General features: G+C 28.4%; 2 protein-coding genes and 1 pseudogene across 2 annotated transcripts; 1 reads left to right on the top strand and 2 right to left on the bottom strand.

The window, feature by feature from the left end:
- Positions 1 to 6,258: 6,258 nt before the first annotated feature.
- Positions 6,259 to 6,686, top strand: LOC114417811 (annotated as a pseudogene).
- A 3,849-nt stretch (positions 6,687 to 10,535) lies between these two features.
- On the bottom strand, positions 10,536 to 11,186 carry LOC114417737 (pathogenesis-related protein 1A-like). Its single transcript, XM_028382810.1, has one exon. It carries the CDS (start codon positions 11,134 to 11,136, stop codon positions 10,654 to 10,656), a length of 483 nt encoding a protein of 160 aa, XP_028238611.1. The 5' UTR covers positions 11,137 to 11,186; the 3' UTR covers positions 10,536 to 10,653.
- Positions 11,187 to 12,406: 1,220 nt separating this feature from the next.
- Positions 12,407 to 13,094, bottom strand: LOC114417754 (basic form of pathogenesis-related protein 1-like). Its single transcript, XM_028382824.1, has one exon. The coding sequence runs from the start codon at positions 13,083 to 13,085 to the stop codon at positions 12,588 to 12,590; it is 498 nt and encodes a 165-aa protein (XP_028238625.1). The 5' UTR covers positions 13,086 to 13,094; the 3' UTR covers positions 12,407 to 12,587.
- Between the last annotated feature and the right edge of the window lie 5,593 nt (positions 13,095 to 18,687).

Raw genomic sequence — 18,687 nt, 5'->3', positions numbered from 1 at the left:
TAACCTGATGTAAAACACACACACACACAAAAAAAACTGTGGGTTGTTTATTAAACATTTCAGCCATATTGAGCCTCCTGTATTGATAAAACCAAATCAACTGTATGTGCTTGACGACAAGGGAATTGATGAATCACACATTCTACAGATTGAAGGGCACAAGGTACGATAATAATAAAACAAAACGATGCGGAATGGGAAAAAAAAAAGACAACAGGGCTTTACGTGCCATTCAGCTCTCACATAGGAATGATGCACTTTGCCATGCAAATAATTAAGAAACTTCACATTGAATTAGCAGGGCTTTACATATGGCATATCAGATTACATGTCGACATTCATGTCACTTCCATGACGAACTTTCCACATTGTTCTTCGATCTATCATCTATCAGTTTCTCGTGGTATAATTATTGTGATGGGGCCATGATCGAGTGGGGGAATGAAGACATATAGTTTTTGATGGTCACTAGATACTTCCTCACATATATTCGTCCTATAGAACTTTTTAACTAATTCAAAGAGTACTATTTAATTTAATTAGTTGGTAGATTCAATTTGTTATTAATTTATATTACTTTTTAAAAATTATTCTTAAAATTAGTGACACTTCTTATTTTACTCTTTATTTAATTGTTTTTTTACTTAATTAATGTGTTTTAGTCATTTTTTTCAATTCTCATAAAATATTTTTTATTTTATTAATATATAGCATTTATTTTTTATGAGAAAAAATATTATATATTAACAGTATAAAATAATTTTATATTATCATCTAATGATAATGATAAAGTGTCATATAAGATGATTTGTAATTGAACTTATAATATAAGTTAATATTTTTTATATTATCTGTATGATCATTAAAATTATTTTTTATTAACTATAAAAGTTATAAATTAATTAAGATTATTTCAGTAAAAAAAAAGTTCGAAAGGAACCTTAAAAAAGACAAGCAATTTCATCCAAAAAAAAGTTATATATAAGGAAGGAGATAGTATTATATAACTCTGTTAATGAATAATGAAGAGATGGGCCACCATGCTATATGCCATGTTCTCCTAGCCCAATTAAGTCTCACAAACTCATTTCAAGGTTTATTGGATGAAGCCCAATTCGTTCTACACAAGAAAGATTTGCAAAGCTACATTTTGGGATCACATGTCATGACCAAAATATATATATTTATTTAAGGTATAAAGGCCAATTATCTATTTGATTATCTGTCATTCGGGCAGTTGACTTGAGTTTAATTTTAATTAGTCTAAGTATAAAATTTTTAACTGCACTTAATCTTAACAAGACTCAATTTCTTGACATTCTTACAAATCTATATACTTCTAGGGGTTAATTTGTTGATAGAGAAGATAAGTTAAGAAGAATATAAACTATCCGTATTAATATTTCAAAGGTAGCAAAAGGAATTATTTGTTTTTAAGAAAAAATGGAAAGAATAAATACTATAATAGTTAAAGTAGAGTCATGAATTATGCAATACAGTAAAAGACAATGTGATGAATATTGCAAGATGAAATTTAAAATGTAACAGGATAATCACACTTTGATGAATACGGAAGGAGACACGCCATGAAAACAAGTTTCTAGAGTACTGAAAAAAAGCAATATATATGAAACGTCACAACTCAGTACATGAAAGGAGACACGCCACAAATATTCGTAACAATAGCTCAACAATTTCGTCTATAGTAGAAGAAATAGATACGTTGAGTGCGTCAATATATATGATCATCATGGAATCAATGTCGTTCCCCCCATATATCGATCATATAGTTATAAACTTGAAGCATCGTTGGCCTTTGATCTGGGAAAGGCTGAACGCAGCTACATGCAACTTTGATGAGAGTGTAGACCTTATTTTCAAAACCTTCCCCAATGAGAGATACCTCAATTGCATTAAGAAAATTACGAGAGTTGCCAGATAGGTTACTAGCATTGGATGTTGAACACGACAACTCCTTAAATGTTTTTCTCGTTAACCATTCGATGTGAGATTCTCAACACACTCCCTCGAGTCAGGACTTGTCACCACAAAGCGAGGGTTAATAACACTATCTATCACACTACCGGACAGAACCTAGTTTTGATAGGATGTTAGAATGAAACAAAGACATTCGAAAGGTCTCCTTAAAAATTGGTTCATAAGAGGATGACCTACCCAACTATATAACACTTATCATGTTTGTTAATCACTCGATGTGGGACTCTCAACACAAAATTATTGACATTCTTTTTCCCATCGCTTACATAAAATATAGTCCTTGCACCATGTTGGGATGCATAAACTTTGCCTTTCCAAAATTGGATATTTTGGGTTCAAAATTCTTATCTAGCAAGACACACTCTGCACTTATATTAAGATGCACAACATGCAAATTGCATATATAGTGGAACCAGGATAAGCCTCTTGCCACCCAAGTGCTATTTTGAATCTCTGAGGCCATTGCAATGTAACTTCACTTTCTAACGGACGTAACCATTTAGAAAGCCTTCCATTTGACAGGTATTGGTATACCAAAATCCTTTCATTTCTTTCTATGTAGAACCCAAGCAGGGGAACTATATTTCTGTTTCTGTGCTTACTCAGAATCCTTATTTCCAAAAGAAATTCCCTCTTAAATTGTTTAACATCCAATAGTCTCTTGACTACAAGGTTCCAACCATTTGGTAGCCTTCTCTTTTACATTATTCTCATCTTCCCCATCCCAATGACATTATCTGGAGAAAAGCAATCGGTTGCATCACTGACTTCGTTGAACTTCATTGTGGACTTCATTCTTTCCGTTGCTACGGAAATCTGTTGATGCCAGCACAACTATTAGTCGTTGCCCAGAACTTAATTACAGTAAAATACATTAACACTACAACTCATTGTGGACATTCAACTACCATTTCTTCCATTACTGAAATTTTGGAGAAATAACTAAATTGTACATGATACAAATTAAATGGAAAGTACTGACCATTTATTTTTTCTAAAACCATAGCAATGGAAGAAAAGTAGAGAATCTTTTTTCCTTCCAGGTACTCCTTTTTATTTATTTATTTAATGATTAAATTAAAGATGGAAAACTTTACATATCATATACTCGATCAATCTTTTATTTATAAGATCATTTTTAAAAAATTATTTACTTCTTTTTACAAGACTCTTGCCGGATTATCGGTTGTATTAATTATTTTTTTAAATTACCCTTAATTAATTAAAAAGTTAGTAAAAAATAATAAATGCTGGAAATTAATGAGAAAAAGTCTTTCTCTTTCTTACGATGAGTAGTAATTAGTTGAGAAGCAATTAGCTGAAAAGTAAGATGATTAATTTTTTTTTTAGAAAGCTTATTTTAAAAGAACATTAAAAATTATTAACAGATTTAATATCATTAACTAAACTAATTAATTTTCTTAAAAGGTATAAATTAGTTGAAATGATCTTATATAAAAAAAGAGTATTATATTAAAAGTTACTCCCATCCTTTCATCTTATATGAAGTTTAAGATTTTGGTATAGGTATTAAGAAATGACACAAGTATTAAAAAATATAATTAATATTTTTAATTTCATAAAATATACTTCCTTTACTTTTAATTATAAGATTTTTTTTCCAGAAATTTATTTGTTTATTTTTATAAGATTTTTTTAATTTATAGATGTATTAATTATTTTTAATTTCTAATATTCAACAAACAATCATTCACAACGTGGAGTATTTGTAAAAGATACTCTATCGTTAAGTTAGAAGTTGATGTTAAGAGAATAATAAACATAGTACATGAAAGTTAATAAAATAATATTTGTTATCATGAGAATCTAACCATTTGTATATATATAAATTTATGAGTCTCAAGATTCATGGATCATATCTCTTAATTAAGAAAATGTAATATGAAATGACCTAACAGTGTTAATATAATATTAAGTAATATAAGTTAAATTCTTCCATCTCTATGAAGTGGTGGTCGAGGAGTATTAGATCATGACCGAGAAGATGTTATGTGATGCCAAAGAGGTCTTAGGTTGTTGTTGAGAGAATATTAGGTTGTAGGCCTAATACGGGAACACAGGTTTAAAGAAATTACAATTTGATAGTTTTTTGATTTTTGGAGTACTCAAATATTTGACTAGGTTGAATATCTAAATATCCATATAAAAGCTAAGATATGATGCCAAGAAGATAGCAGCTAAGAGCCAATAGAAAAAAAAATTCAGATATTCGATTGGACTGAATACCATGCCAAAGGAATCTTAAGTTCTGATCGAAAGGGTGTTAGATTGTGACAGAGATAGCAGGCCATACTAGTATACATACAATGAACAAATACGTTAATTGCACTTGTTCTTCAAGACCTTATTTGCCCTATATCACGTGCTTCAATCAAGTTGTGTCCTACTATGGTTAACGACTTAACAAGAAAATTGATGTGCAGTCCTAATGTTTTCTTTGAAGGACTAGAACATTTTGATTGATGTAGATTGTAGAGTAATCATTGATCCAATTCAACTTTTCAACCAACCAAACTGGATTCAAATAAACAAACAACGTTACTAATAAAACAAACAAACAGCATATAGTCATCATTATAACCAGTATAAATTATATAACTAGAAAAGTTGTGGCTAAAACTATTGCCAGATAACTTTTAAACAGATGTGGCTATTCAACCATTCTATTTAAGGCAAAGAAAAATTGTTTCCAAAATGTCTTCTGCAATTTATCGTTGGAAGAGAGATTCATGAACTCAAGTTATATAATTGGTAGAGTGCTACAATTATTTTAGACTAATATAGTTACGCACAGTACTGGTTGAAGTTTCAAGAATTTATTAATTGAAATTTAATTAGTGTGGAATAGATGACTACATACACGGAGTTGTAGGGGACAAATCAGAATGCGATAGATTCGCATAAGTGCATGACACATTCTCGTGAAGAAAGAAAGAATTTTAATTTTTAAGTTACTTTTGATTTGCAGTTAAAACAAGCGTTTTAATACCGATCCAAAGGATAAATGTAAAATAAAAGCAAAATTAAGGGTTTTAATCCTTTTGCAAAAGTAATTTTACTTCAAAATTCATTTTCTATTTGATTTCCAAACATACTCTAAATTTCCTATACTGTTAGAAGACAACCTACCTTAATTCCTTTATCAAATATGATAAAATGAAATAAAAAAAATAAGAAAAACTTCCTTTGTTTAAAAACCGGGTTATTAATTCGACTTTAATAAAAAAAGCCACAGTAATTAACGTACATGAATAAAAAGGATTGGATAATATTTTAGCCACAGTTTCCAAATTATCTAGGCACGGCTATAGTAACCACGGCCAGTCAACCCTTTCCTTTTTTAATCTCAAATGCCTTATGGAATGTAACTCACGGACGTACTCTACATCTTTCCAATACATACATAATTCAAATTTCAAACCTCAAAATAGTTATAAACCCACACACATTTTAAAATATTTTTATGCATAAAAATTAAAATGACTAAATAAAATGTTGAAGTTATTAATTTTATTTGCAATTTATATATCCTGAGTATATATTCATCATGATAATTTTGCATCCTTCTTTTTTTAGACTTAAATATCTACTATTTTTCCGAAGTTCTGAAACACCTTCCAATAAGTGGCTTCCCCATACGAATGCAGAAAATTGGAGAAGGAAGTCAAATATCTCGTAGAAACTTTTGAGAGCAGAGACGAAGTTGTTGAAGCCTTGCCTTCTTTCTGCTCCATTTTTACACAAGACACCCAATGAACTATTTTTTGTTTATGTTACATGTGTTAGAGGCAGAAAAAAATAAAAGTATTAATTGGTGACAAAATTTTGTCACAAAATCACAAATATCAGTAACGAATTTTTTAGAATTATATATAAATTTCAACTAATACTGATTATTCTTGTAAAGAGAAACTTAACTAATGAAGATAAAATTCAAAAGGATTAAACAACATAATTGGATTGAAAAGGCTACATAGAAGAGAACAAAATTATTCAATTTATAATTTGAAAAAAAAAAATTGACATCATATATAACTATTTCATCTCTCATTTTGAAGTAGTTAATTCATATAAAAAAAAAAGGAATTGTAGACTGATAGTGTAAGTATACACAGTCATCATTTTCCAAATCTAAATAGAAAAATCGACATAAAACCCCTATAAATACCTCCTAAGAGCTCCTTTCTTTTTCATCAAAACACCAACCATCTAGCAACATTAATTTCAGCACAAACCGAAATGGGGTTACACAAGGTTCCATTCTCTATCTTCTTCTGTGTCTTGGACCTAGCCATTCTGGCCATGCCCACGACTCCCAAGCAAACTTCTTCAACGTCCACAACGCAGCTAGGTCACAGGTGGGTGTTCCACCTCTCACATGGGATAACACTCTAGCTGCCTTCGCTCAAAGTTATGCTAATCTACGCAACGTGATTGCCAACTTATCCACTCACGCGGACCATACGGTGAGGGCATGGGTGAATGAGAAAGCCAACTATGATTATAATTCCAATACCTGTTCTAGTGTTTGTGGCCACTATACGCAAGTCGTTTGGAGAAACTCACTCCGTGTAGGGTGTGCCAAAGTAAGGTGTGATAATGGAAGCACGTTCATTATTTGCTGTTATGATCCCCGTGGTAACATTCGTGGGCAAAGACCTTATTAGGTTTTTCTGTGTTATAATTCATTTTCTAGCTTGTTTCAAATATCAAACAATATTGTCATGAATAAACAATGATGAAATTAATAATAAACAATGATATATATAATCGCTCTGACATCGGAATTAAATTAAAAGAAACTCAGATGAGATGTACTGCACGGGTAAACAGGTAACTTTTTTCTTATGTTTTTTCCTAGGAGATCTTCTTTCTTCGTAATCTACTACTTTATATTTTCATCCGATTCATTTCCTAACTTAGAATTCCTGGTTATCGTTAAGGATAAGCGTTTACTCGTGTTTTTAATTATTTCTTTTTTTTTTATTTACTTTTTACGAGGTTTTTTTTAATCTCGGCGATAAATTATATTCATTAAACTGGTACCAGCAGTACCCTGAGATTGTTACACAGTTCCCTACAAAATGGGATAAGCCTCACCAATTGCAAAGCCAGAAAGAAAAAGAAAAGAAAAGAAAAACCTTTGAATTACCACATAAGAGTCACATGAAGAAACAAAATCCCCTCGCCTGAAAATGGACATGCAAGAGATATAATACCCATAACTCCAATAACACCACTAACTTGATAATACAACTCTTATCCCTGTATATTCCCCAAAACAACGTGCATGAAAAAAAGTTGGTTGAATCGAGAATCTGGGGTGCAATTGATCGAGTCCTTTATTCGATCAGGTACATATGTCACAGACTCAGTGTGACTCGAACCATTTTTTGGACGCACCAATGAATTGACAGGAGAACGTACCCAAATTAGATTATAATATCATCAACTCTTGAATTTGTAATAAAAAAATCAAAATAGAAAATAAAAAGACAAGAAATGAAAAATAATGTCACAATCAAAGTTCCATCGATAAGTCAAGGAATTCGTAAAAAAAAAGTTTCTTTCATAAGAATCAAAAGTTTATAATCCAAGAATAAAAAAAAAACTCTCTCACATAGCAAAAGTTATTTTCTGATTTCTTCCAAATCTGATTTCATTCGTAACTTTGTAAAATACATATAATTGTCTTAGCTAGGTATACCAAGAGGCTAATCATAATGAACTTCTAATGACAATAGTTATTTCAAGTTAATGACTTATTAATTTGCATGCAAGCCAACAGTTACTTTTATTATGTCTTACTAAATATTAAAAAATTTATTTAATAAAAAGCTAGTCTTCTTCAATATCCTTGTTTCATGTTTAATCCTCATCACAGGTGCAATTGGTTTATGAATATTTTTTATCCCATAAAATAATGTCGTTTCGTTTAGAGGAATTGAAAAAAAAATGAATTAGAAACAGCAAACACAAAAAATGAATAATAAGGAAGAAAAAGAAGAAAAGAATAAGGCATTCCAAGAAATTAGAAGAAGAAATGTAAATCTTGGCAACATGTCGTGTATTGCAAAAAAATTTACACATATATTATTTGTCCAATTCGTATGCCAGAACCATCATGTGTAAAAAACAACATGATGTTTTGTATTGTAGGAACATAAACGTGAAAATGAAAGAAAGAGGGGAAGGGGGACAGTCATGTATGTGCGGGGGCTATGTGATGATGTAGGGAAAAGGAATTTACGGTTGTACATATACTTGAATAATAAACATTAACTTATTAGACTTGGATATTTAGTTATGCAATTTAAAATGCATGCGCAATAAAAGTGGGTTGTTAGACTGTTGTTAGACTTATATAATAAACATTATATAATTGTATAATAATAAAACTCTTATATAATTGTATAGAAGCATAAGGAGATATCCGTTGAAAGATAGAGCTGCTTCCCGTTCTAAATTGCATTAAATGCCCGAGATATTATATCATGTAAAAAGGAGCAGAGTATGTAATAATTAAAAAAAAATGAGAAGAGTGAGAGTCTAATGTTGCTTGTAGCAGAGGCTGTCTATACCAAAAAGGTGTTTCTTTTTTTTCTTTTTTTTACATGTGTAACTCTTTGGATGAATTACACTATAATATATAAGAGATTTGAAGTTGTGTGTATGTATGAGACTATAAAATTAAGGATGACCTAAAATAATTAATTAGTATTATTTATATTATAAGATACATTTAGTTTTTGGTAGTCCAACTTATAAGAACTTTATAATTAGGCGTGTTTGACTTAAAATAATTATAAAATATATGACCTTCTAAGAAATTTTTTGAAAAATGTGTGTATGATGATAAAATATGCCAAAAAATCTCATGTTGATTTGTAAGAAATGATCTTAAAAGAAGTCGAGTACTGTTAAAATCGATTGTCAATATCTTAAAAATTACTACATACAAAAGTTTTGACCAACAAAGATTTGAGTGAAATATTATTTATAAAGAATTGTAATATGTGAGTGACTAAGAAATTAAGAATGAAGAATATTACAACATGTATAAGACATATTTTGCTTTTTTCTATTTATTGATCCACTTTGGTACTTTTTATGATTAGTTGATTTGTTTTTCTCTTTAGGTTGTACAAAGTATCCGAGTTATTCTTTCTTTATAATAAATTCAACAAATATTCGAAAAGAAAAAGCAATGCATACGTTGGAGAACTCTTAGTCAATTTTTGAGAAAACAGATGACACTGTGTTGCTTATATAAGTGTTGTTGCTTATATAAGTAATTGTTGCTTAATAAATTTATACCATAAATAAAATATTTTTCAAGTATTATATAAGACTCAAAAAATTATAATATTTAACTCATTTAAAGAATTATGTATTATGGATGTTCTAAGATTGCTTTATCCAGATATATGTAAGCAATTCGGCATATAAGAGGCTCTTATAAAAGCATTTAAGATATAATGGTTTTGGATGGACGCTTTCATAAAACCAATTTAGATGCTTAGATAGAAAAAAAATTGGCGGCTTATATTAAGCAAATATTTCTAAGTAAACAGAGAATAATAAAGAAACGTGTTTTATATTTTTTTTCCCGGTCCCCTCAAGTCGAATTTCTGGATCTATCCCTCCTGACAATACAATTGGTATATGGGAAGAACAACATAGATTAAGTGATGATTCTGACAGACTCAACATGTTTGTTTCTTCTACTAGGACTAGTATAGACAAAATTGTTGAGATATAGAAGACACCAATGGACATACTCATCTAACATTTGTGTATGCATTGTCTTCATGTTGCGTCTCCTTTTATATATGCCCTTCTCATTAAAAGATACCTTATTAAAAGTTCTCTCTAATCTAAAAATAACCCTTCTTTATCTATTTTAAAAAAAATTATATGTTTGAATAAAAGAAAGAAAACAAGCATGTGAAAGAAAAAATAATATTGCATTTTATGGGAAAAATAGAAAAAAGTGAAAAAAAATAACTTTAAAAAATGAAAAATTAATTTTTCCTTTCTTCCTATTTTTTCTTCGATCGATTCAAATTTTAAACCGTTCTTTCCTACCGCTTTATCTTTCATTCCTTTCCACCTAAGGATAACATAAATGTTATTTTTAGTTTGAAACAACTTGTTAAGGGATGTGGTTTGATAATTGTTTCAGTGTTTTTTCTTTCAATCAAATGTTAACACTTTTCGAAATATAAATAAATAATGGGAAAAGTAGTCACGGTTTCAAAATAAGAGATGTGACATTTATATATATATATATATATATATATATATATATATATATATATATATATATATATATATATATATATATGTATATGATGTGTATGATTCACAAAATAATTAAGATAAGACTGGATTATTTTTTAAAGATACATCATGCATGCATCTTATTATTGATTGACTGTATAAAAAATCTTTACAACAGTCATATAATACCAGTTACATTCTTTTTTAATTAGATTCACACAAGAATAACATTCTTGAAAATGTTACACCTCATAATATAATATTCTAAATCTCCAAACAAATAGCACCCAATTGAGAGGAGATTAATTACTCTGGCACACAACCTGGGTGCTCCTCAACACGACATTAAAACTAGTAAGGTTGTTCACCTTGAAAATTGCCAGGTGGGTCATAGCTGCAGATGACAAACGTCCAGCCATTGTCACACTTTGACCTAGCACACCCAACAAGAAACGTGTTGCTCCAAACCAGCTGAGCATAATGCATGCACTCTTGATTATTCACACACTTGTTGGCCTTGTGGTCATAGTTTGCCTTCTCCGCCACCCACATTTTCACTGCGTCCGTGCCGCTAACATCGCCGGGACTGGCCACCAGGTTCTCCCCATAAGGCCCCTGAGAGTGCACTACTTGGCACTCTTTGATCCTCGAGTCCGCATATTGCTGAGCGTAGGCTGCGACGGTGTCGTCCCATGCGAGTGGCTCAACACCAACCTCTGCACGAGCTGCATTGTGCGCGTCAAGGAAATCTTTGGGCGAATTTTGTGCCAAGGAAATGCTACACATTGAGATAATAACAATTGTTAATATCAAAGCAAATTTTGCGGACCCCATTTTTTCTTGCTTTGATATATTGGATTATCAGTTAAGGAGCTTTCTGAAATCTGAATGTTTGGGCACGTACTATTTATATTGTTATAGGGGTACGTCATGCATGGTGCAAATTCAACCATAATGTATGAAATTAATTATAGTAACATTACCAATCTAGCTAGCTAGTGGGTAGCCTCATCTTTCGCTCATTCTCTATATTTGATATATAAAAAGACTGAGAAATAAGTGGGCAAGATCTTTGCTCCGTTGTCTACATTCGATGATAAAAAAATTAATTGATAAATTAATTTAGAATAAAAAAAATTCTTATAATTATTTTAGAATAATAGTATAATTAATTGATAAATTTAATGTGATTAATTAATTTTTTTAACAGACATGAATTAGTTAAAATATTCTTATAATTAGAGAGATAAAAAAATCTGCTGATAAATATTCTTATAATTAGTAAATAGAGAGATAAAAAATCCAACCTTACTAGTTGATGATTAATTATAAGAATATATATGATGATTAATTAATTATATTAAAAAATATTCTTAAAATAGAGAGATAACAAAAATGATGATTTTAAAATAATAGTATAATTAATTGATAAATTTAATGTGATTAATTAATTTTTTTAACAGACATGAATTAATTAAAATATTCTTATAATTAGAGATTGAGGAATTACATTATAACATTAAAAAAATACTAGTTTTGAGACTTATTTTTCACATGACTCTTATTGTAAGACGGAGAAGGTAATATTTATATCTTTTAAGATCAAACCTTTAATTAAATGAAATTAATTGTGTCATATTATTAAAAAGAATTAAAGTATTTAATAAATGACGAACATTTTTTTTTATTTTACTAATTATAAATTTTTTATTAGCTGTGTGTAAAAATGAAATGTCAAGTATGGGGCCATCGATCCAAGAATTTCTTCCAGAAGTAAAACTTTTGATGACTGCTTTGAACTTCATTTTCGCACAAGGTACCGCATTTATGTTTGAAATTTAATAAAATTAAATTGCCGTGAAGAACAAAAGAACGAAAAGGTTTTGGCACAAAATACTGCCACAGACATTTAGAATACATAAAAGATAAACTAATAATTAAAATTTTAAAATTCGACGTATATTATTCATTAAATATTTAATAGGACTTAATTAGCATGGCGGCTTCATTGACTTCCCAAGGAAGAAAGATAGAGTAGAGATTAATCACCACATACATACTTCAGTTTTTAACCGCTAGACTGAAGTCATAGCGTCACATTTATTCTTAATATTACTTCAGTGAAAGGGAAGCAAGACAACATAATTGAACACACAGAAATACTAATAGATCAAGTGCGTTTAGATTCAAAACTAAAAGTTTTTCTGAAAGCTTTTGAGAGTTTTTCTGAAAAAAATTCCATATTTTTAAAAAAGAAACTTTCAAAAGCCCTTATACCTAGACCCTTAATAAGGTCTTTGTCCAACGTAGTTGCCAGGGGGATAATAGTTGCAACAGATGAATGTGCCTCCATTATCACATTCTACTTTGGCACATCCAACTTGGGTTGAATCTCTCCAAACCACCTGTGTATAGTGCCCACACACCCCACCAACACAAGAATTAGAATTGCGATCATAGTAGGGTTTCTCATCAACCCACAGTTTCACGGCATTGGCACAACTTATGTCACCCGTGCTTCCTGCGAGGTTCTCCCCATAAGGTCCATTAGAGTGCACAAGTTGGCAATTACTCTTACGTTGTTTAGCATAGTCTTGCGCGTATTCAGCTAAAGTGTTGTTCCAAACCAAAGGTGGAAGTGGAACTTGAACATCCACATCTGACCTAGCATCGTTTTGACCATTGAGGAAGTCTTCTTGGGAGCATTGGGCATGGCCAACGTGAGGCTGAAAGGCTAAGACCAAGAAAAAGAAGACAAAAAATGAAACTTTGTGTGATCCCATTTCAGTTTCTTCTCAAATGTAGTACTTGGTGTATGATGGAGAAAAATGGAGCTATACAGAGGTATTTGTAGGGAGCTTAGCGTTGAAATTTTGCGGTTAGACTATCGAGGTAGGGGTGCGTATATCATGTGAAAATATTTTTTATTTAAAAAATGTCAAAAAAAAAATAAATTTACACCACACATAGTCAACAAAGAGTGAGTTGTGATATTTAAACACTCTTAATTTATTTTATTTTTTTCTATCATATCATATCACAAATCATATTAATTATTTATCTTTTCTTACTTCCTATCTCTTCTGTAGTGTATACACCATTTAGGTATCCAAAAATCATTTCTCTTCGGTCAAAATTAAAAATTATTTAGTGGCTATATATTGTCACTTAAGAAAGTCACATTCATTTTCTTTTAAATCTAACCATTCAAATATTAACAGTGGATTCACAAAGTAAATGGATGATGTAATCTAACCACGAGTTTAAAAATAAATTATTCAATCAAAAAGTTATTGTAAAGTAATTAAGAAGATTTATTAAAATTGTTCTAATTTTATTTAAAGTTTATCAGTTGATTTGTTATATATTAAATTATTATCATCCAAAGATAATCTTAAATAATGACCAGTAAAATATACTATATTTGCCACCACAAAGAGTTAAAGAAGGATGAGGGACCTCTCTTTGCTCCTAATAATACCCATCCGCTGAGTCAATATTGGGTTTCAAAATTTTTTTTTAAGTGTTTATTTCTTATAAATAATTACAAAATATATCTTCTTTTATTTTATAATTATTTTGTAGAAAAAAAATAACAAAATAAAATAATAAAATAATCTGACATTTTATAAATAATTATAAAAATAATAATTATAAATAAAAAACTATATTCCTAAATTTATACTGTAATATAACTTTCTAAAAATAAAAGGAAGAGGGTGAAATGAATAAATGAATTAGATGAAAAATACTTTTATAATAATTAAAAATTAATTTTTTAATCTAATTTTTTTCACATCAATTATTATATTTTTTAAAAATTATATTATAAAAATTAAAAATTAAACCAAAAAATGAAGAGATAGTGATCATTTCTCAAATTTTATTCTAATTTGGGGAAAATATATTTTCTAAAGGGTCCAACAAAAATAACTTTCATCCTTCTTATTTCTCTCCTATCAAATAAATGATAAAAAAAATTAGTATTTTTGTTCTATCTCCATCTAGCTTCCTATTTCTTTCTACCCTCTTCTATTTATTATTATGAAAACTATAACTTTCCATGATCTATTTCTCTCTAGTCAAACAAGGGATAGTGAAGGAGGTCTAGCTTAATGTTAACAGTTTGACAAGTATATCAATTTATCTCAAGTAATAAAATATTTGGAAGTCCGAGTATCGATTTACACAGGAATTTTATTTTATACTTGTGTTGAATAATTTCTAATTTATAAGAGAAAAATATAAGATAAGATATAAAAGATAAATTTTAAAAAACAGAGTATAAAATAATAACTATTAATAGAAAACAAAAGAAATAGTAGAAAATTAAATGAGATAAGAATGTTAAAATCTAACATGCATGTCTTATTTATTTAAGATGTATTATTTGAGATTTTTCTTATCAATTAGGTGAATTTTTTCTACCCACATCTATTAGAATATTTGCCCTCGATGTCTCACGATGACAAGTTTATCTTACCTACCTATTTCTCAAATGTTTTGGCAAAGAATCAATAGATAAGATGCATGAAGTTCTAATTCTAATTAAATGTTTGCTTTGGTGCATGGACATAATGCAATCACTCTATGTCTAGCAATGATTTTATTAAGACGATTCTTTCTTTTAATTCTATCAGAAATTATCCCCTGTCGAGTGACTAATTCCTAAAACAGATGCATGCAAAACCTTCTTTGTATTTCTATTAAGGATTACCCTTTGTTCAGCACCTGACTCCCAAAGATGATGCAAGGATGAATGATACATGAAATTAAAAGTAAGAAAGGATAATAAGAAAGAAAACACATGTTTGTATTGATAGATATGAAATATACAATACATCTTTTGCCTTTTTAGGTCTGTCAAGCCCTAACTAAGGGTTTAGTATCTCATAGTCATAAGAGGTCTTACACTAGAAAAGGGGTATAGGAACTCATGGAAGAGAATGGATGGAAAAAAGAAATAGAAAACAATGAAAGAGAAGAAAGAATTCCCTAAGAGAGAATTTCCATGCTTTAGGTATGTATTAGAGTGCTCTCTCTTTTTATAGCTGCCGGAGTGGACTTAATTCCCTTTTTATAGTTATCGGAGTAGACTTGGACCTAATGCCAAAAATCTTTCATATTTATATTTTTGATATTTTTTGGATTACTTTTAATCCCTTTTTTTCATTTCTGCAAGACATAAATAAGAAAAATATCAATTCTTAACATTTAAACAAAAAATAACTGCTAAATAAATATTATTAAAGATATTTTTAATATAAAGAATAGCTCATATTTAACAATTATCACTTAATTGGTTAAATAGAGTGCATGAGTTATTATAAATTCTCTCATATTGTTTTTGGTTCCTACTGATAAAAAATATATAACAATCAATATTTTTACAAGTGATTTTTATTTTAAGGAAAAGTAAGTTATAACTTCATAGTTAATCCTCGCTTTGTAAAACTAATGATATCATGGGGATCATAAACTAGAAAATGGTAAATCATATTTCTTTTCCTTATATTTAGATTATATTATATTTCCTTTTATATTTAAAAAATTTAAAACTCCTTTGAGAGATAAGATATATAATGTATATACCAAAAAGTATATTAGTTTATATTTTTTTAATATAATAAATAAACATCTTAATTGAAATATACAATTGTGAATAAAAACATGAAATCAAGTCTTGTATATGAAAGAAAAAATGTGATTAAAAGAAGAAATCATATTTTCAATGAAAATTATAATAGTTGGTAAAATTGAAAGACATACCAATAACATGATAATAAAAAAAATATACGGGAATAAACAAATTTTAAATGTAACACTTAAGAATTTAAAAAAAGTGTAATATACATATATATATATATATATATATATATATATATATATATATATATATATATATATATATATTATTAATTTTGAATTTTATTCAAAAAGTTTCATAATTTCATTTAATTTTTTATTACTAATAAGGGTACCAATGTATTTATAATCCTTAAATTTTTCAGTCCTTCGAAATTGATGTCATTATAATAATTTTATTATTTCTTTCTGGTGCCTCTTCATCCTTTTGATCATTAGTCAACCATCAAATAGTGAATTAATTGACACAAAATTATTTTTACTTTATCAGAAATTTTAAATTCAAATTTTAAATATACAATTGTGATAAATGATCAAAGGTAAAAGTTTTTTGTCAATAGTAATCCTCCTCAACTTGAAAGAAATTCAATGATCCATCCTCAGTTGAACCATGGTCAAATAATAATAATAATAATAACTTTATAATACTAAAAACTAAAATAAATAAAAAAACATCATTTTATATGTTCATGAGTTCAAAGTAAACATATAGAATAAAAAATGACAAATTCATATAAGTAAAAATATTATAAATTAACTTATAAAATTGTAAATTAATATAAATGACTAAATTATGTTTATATGAAAAAAAATATAATTTATACCTTGTAATCCTTATTAAATATGTGATTTTATTTGTCTTAAAAATATTCCAAATTAAATTTTAAAATTAAAAACTAATAATAATAAAATATGTATTTTTGAAATCAACAGTTCAAATCGGTTCTCTACACAAGTTTTGAACCAGTTTGATCGATTTTTGACTGATTCTCGTCGGTTCTTGATCGAACCTGTTGAACTAGCGAGTCTCGTATATTTTCAAAAAATAGGATTATTGTAACAGGTTACGGCCTTCTGAAAAAATTTCAAGAGACTTTTATAGTAGTATTATTTTCTTCAATAGAAAATAGAATATAATTCAATGATTAAGTACTGCAACTAAGTAAATTTGTTTTACACTACAAGTAATTTAATTAATGATTAAGTACTACAAGTAAAAAAATTTAATAATTAAATTATTATATTTTGTCACGTTAGATCATATTGTTTTCATTAAATTAAAACTTATGTTCATCAGCTAATTAGTTAGAATAAAAAAATGATCAAATTCAAGGATCTAGTTTGGGAAGATACAAGCAGTCCATGGATGAGCTTCTCAACATAACTAATTAAGTGCTTGAAACAAAATAATATAATATAGTAATTAATTGACAGGAAGCTATAGCTACTTCGACATGAGCCGCAATCCTCAGAGTTCGGAGTCAATTTTTAGGCTCTCTCATACCTATAAATATTTAGCATGTTTAAAGCTTATTCTAAAAAAAATTATGCTTAATTAGTTTCTCTTCTACCCTTCATTTTTACTTGACCTCCCATTGGTTTATGCATGGCACTTTCCCATCAACCAACAACCAACAGGTACTTATTCAACAACAAATTTGAATTCATGCATCTTATTCAACAAAAAAAAATACTAAAGTAACTATGGAAGCAACTTCTTAAAAATGGATGAGAGCTTTATATATAGTTCTGATTATCTTTTAAAAAAAAACAAAATAAAAATCATAGGTGGGTGTTTGACTTCAACCAAAGACACGTGTATGACAAACAATCATAACTTACCCTTGATGCGATAAATTTTCAAAATATAGCTCCAATTGGTAATTGCTTAGGGGCAAATGACTTCCTAAGTAAGTTTATAATACCCACACCCACCCACCCATCTCATCATCATTGTTATCATTATCAACATTCATATTATTAAAATACTAAATTTCTTGGAACAATTATATGTGTGACCATATGGATTTAACAAAAGATTGACACCTACAAGTTTATTATAGAAAAATATTAAGAATTTAAAAATAAAATAGTTTTTCAAAAAAAATATCATTAATACATTTATACATAATTTTTGTTAAAAGGAATTAGTTATTTAATTCATTAAAAAATTTAACAAAATTCTCTTCAAGTTTAATTTATAGGATTAACAATATTTTGTTCCTAAAATTTTTTATGTTTTTGCTTTTGATCCCTCAACAAAAAATTGTCCAATCTTAGTCTTTGATATTTTTGTCAAACAATATTTTTAATTTTGTCATCAAATCTCATTGTTAAATCATAACATAACAGTAATTTTATTATTATTTAATTATATTTATTTGTGACTCATTTTTTGGCGATTCAAATTTTTTGTCATCATATGACATAATTAGTCAATTTTTTTCACGGACTAAAAGTGAAAGCTCAAAAAAATTTAAAACATAACTAATCCTAATTTACATGCCTATTATTAGTGTATAAAGCTTTACATTATTACGTAGTAATAAGAATTTATCATTAATATAATTAACTTTAAGATAGTTTTGATAAACTTATCATATATGAGTTTTTTAAAATAAAAAAAAATTAAAGTGAGAAACAGAAAGAAAGAAAAAAGAGAGAGAAAAGTAGAAAAATAATTATATTAAATGTAAGGTTCAAGCCATTTCTTAGTTGGCGGGAAAAATTTTCATTAAA

The sequence above is a fragment of the Glycine soja genome, chromosome 7 (genome assembly GCF_004193775.1).
Source record: "Glycine soja cultivar W05 chromosome 7, ASM419377v2, whole genome shotgun sequence".
NCBI lineage: Eukaryota > Viridiplantae > Streptophyta > Magnoliopsida > Fabales > Fabaceae > Glycine > Glycine soja.
This window is presented reverse-complemented; position numbering and strand designations above follow the sequence as displayed.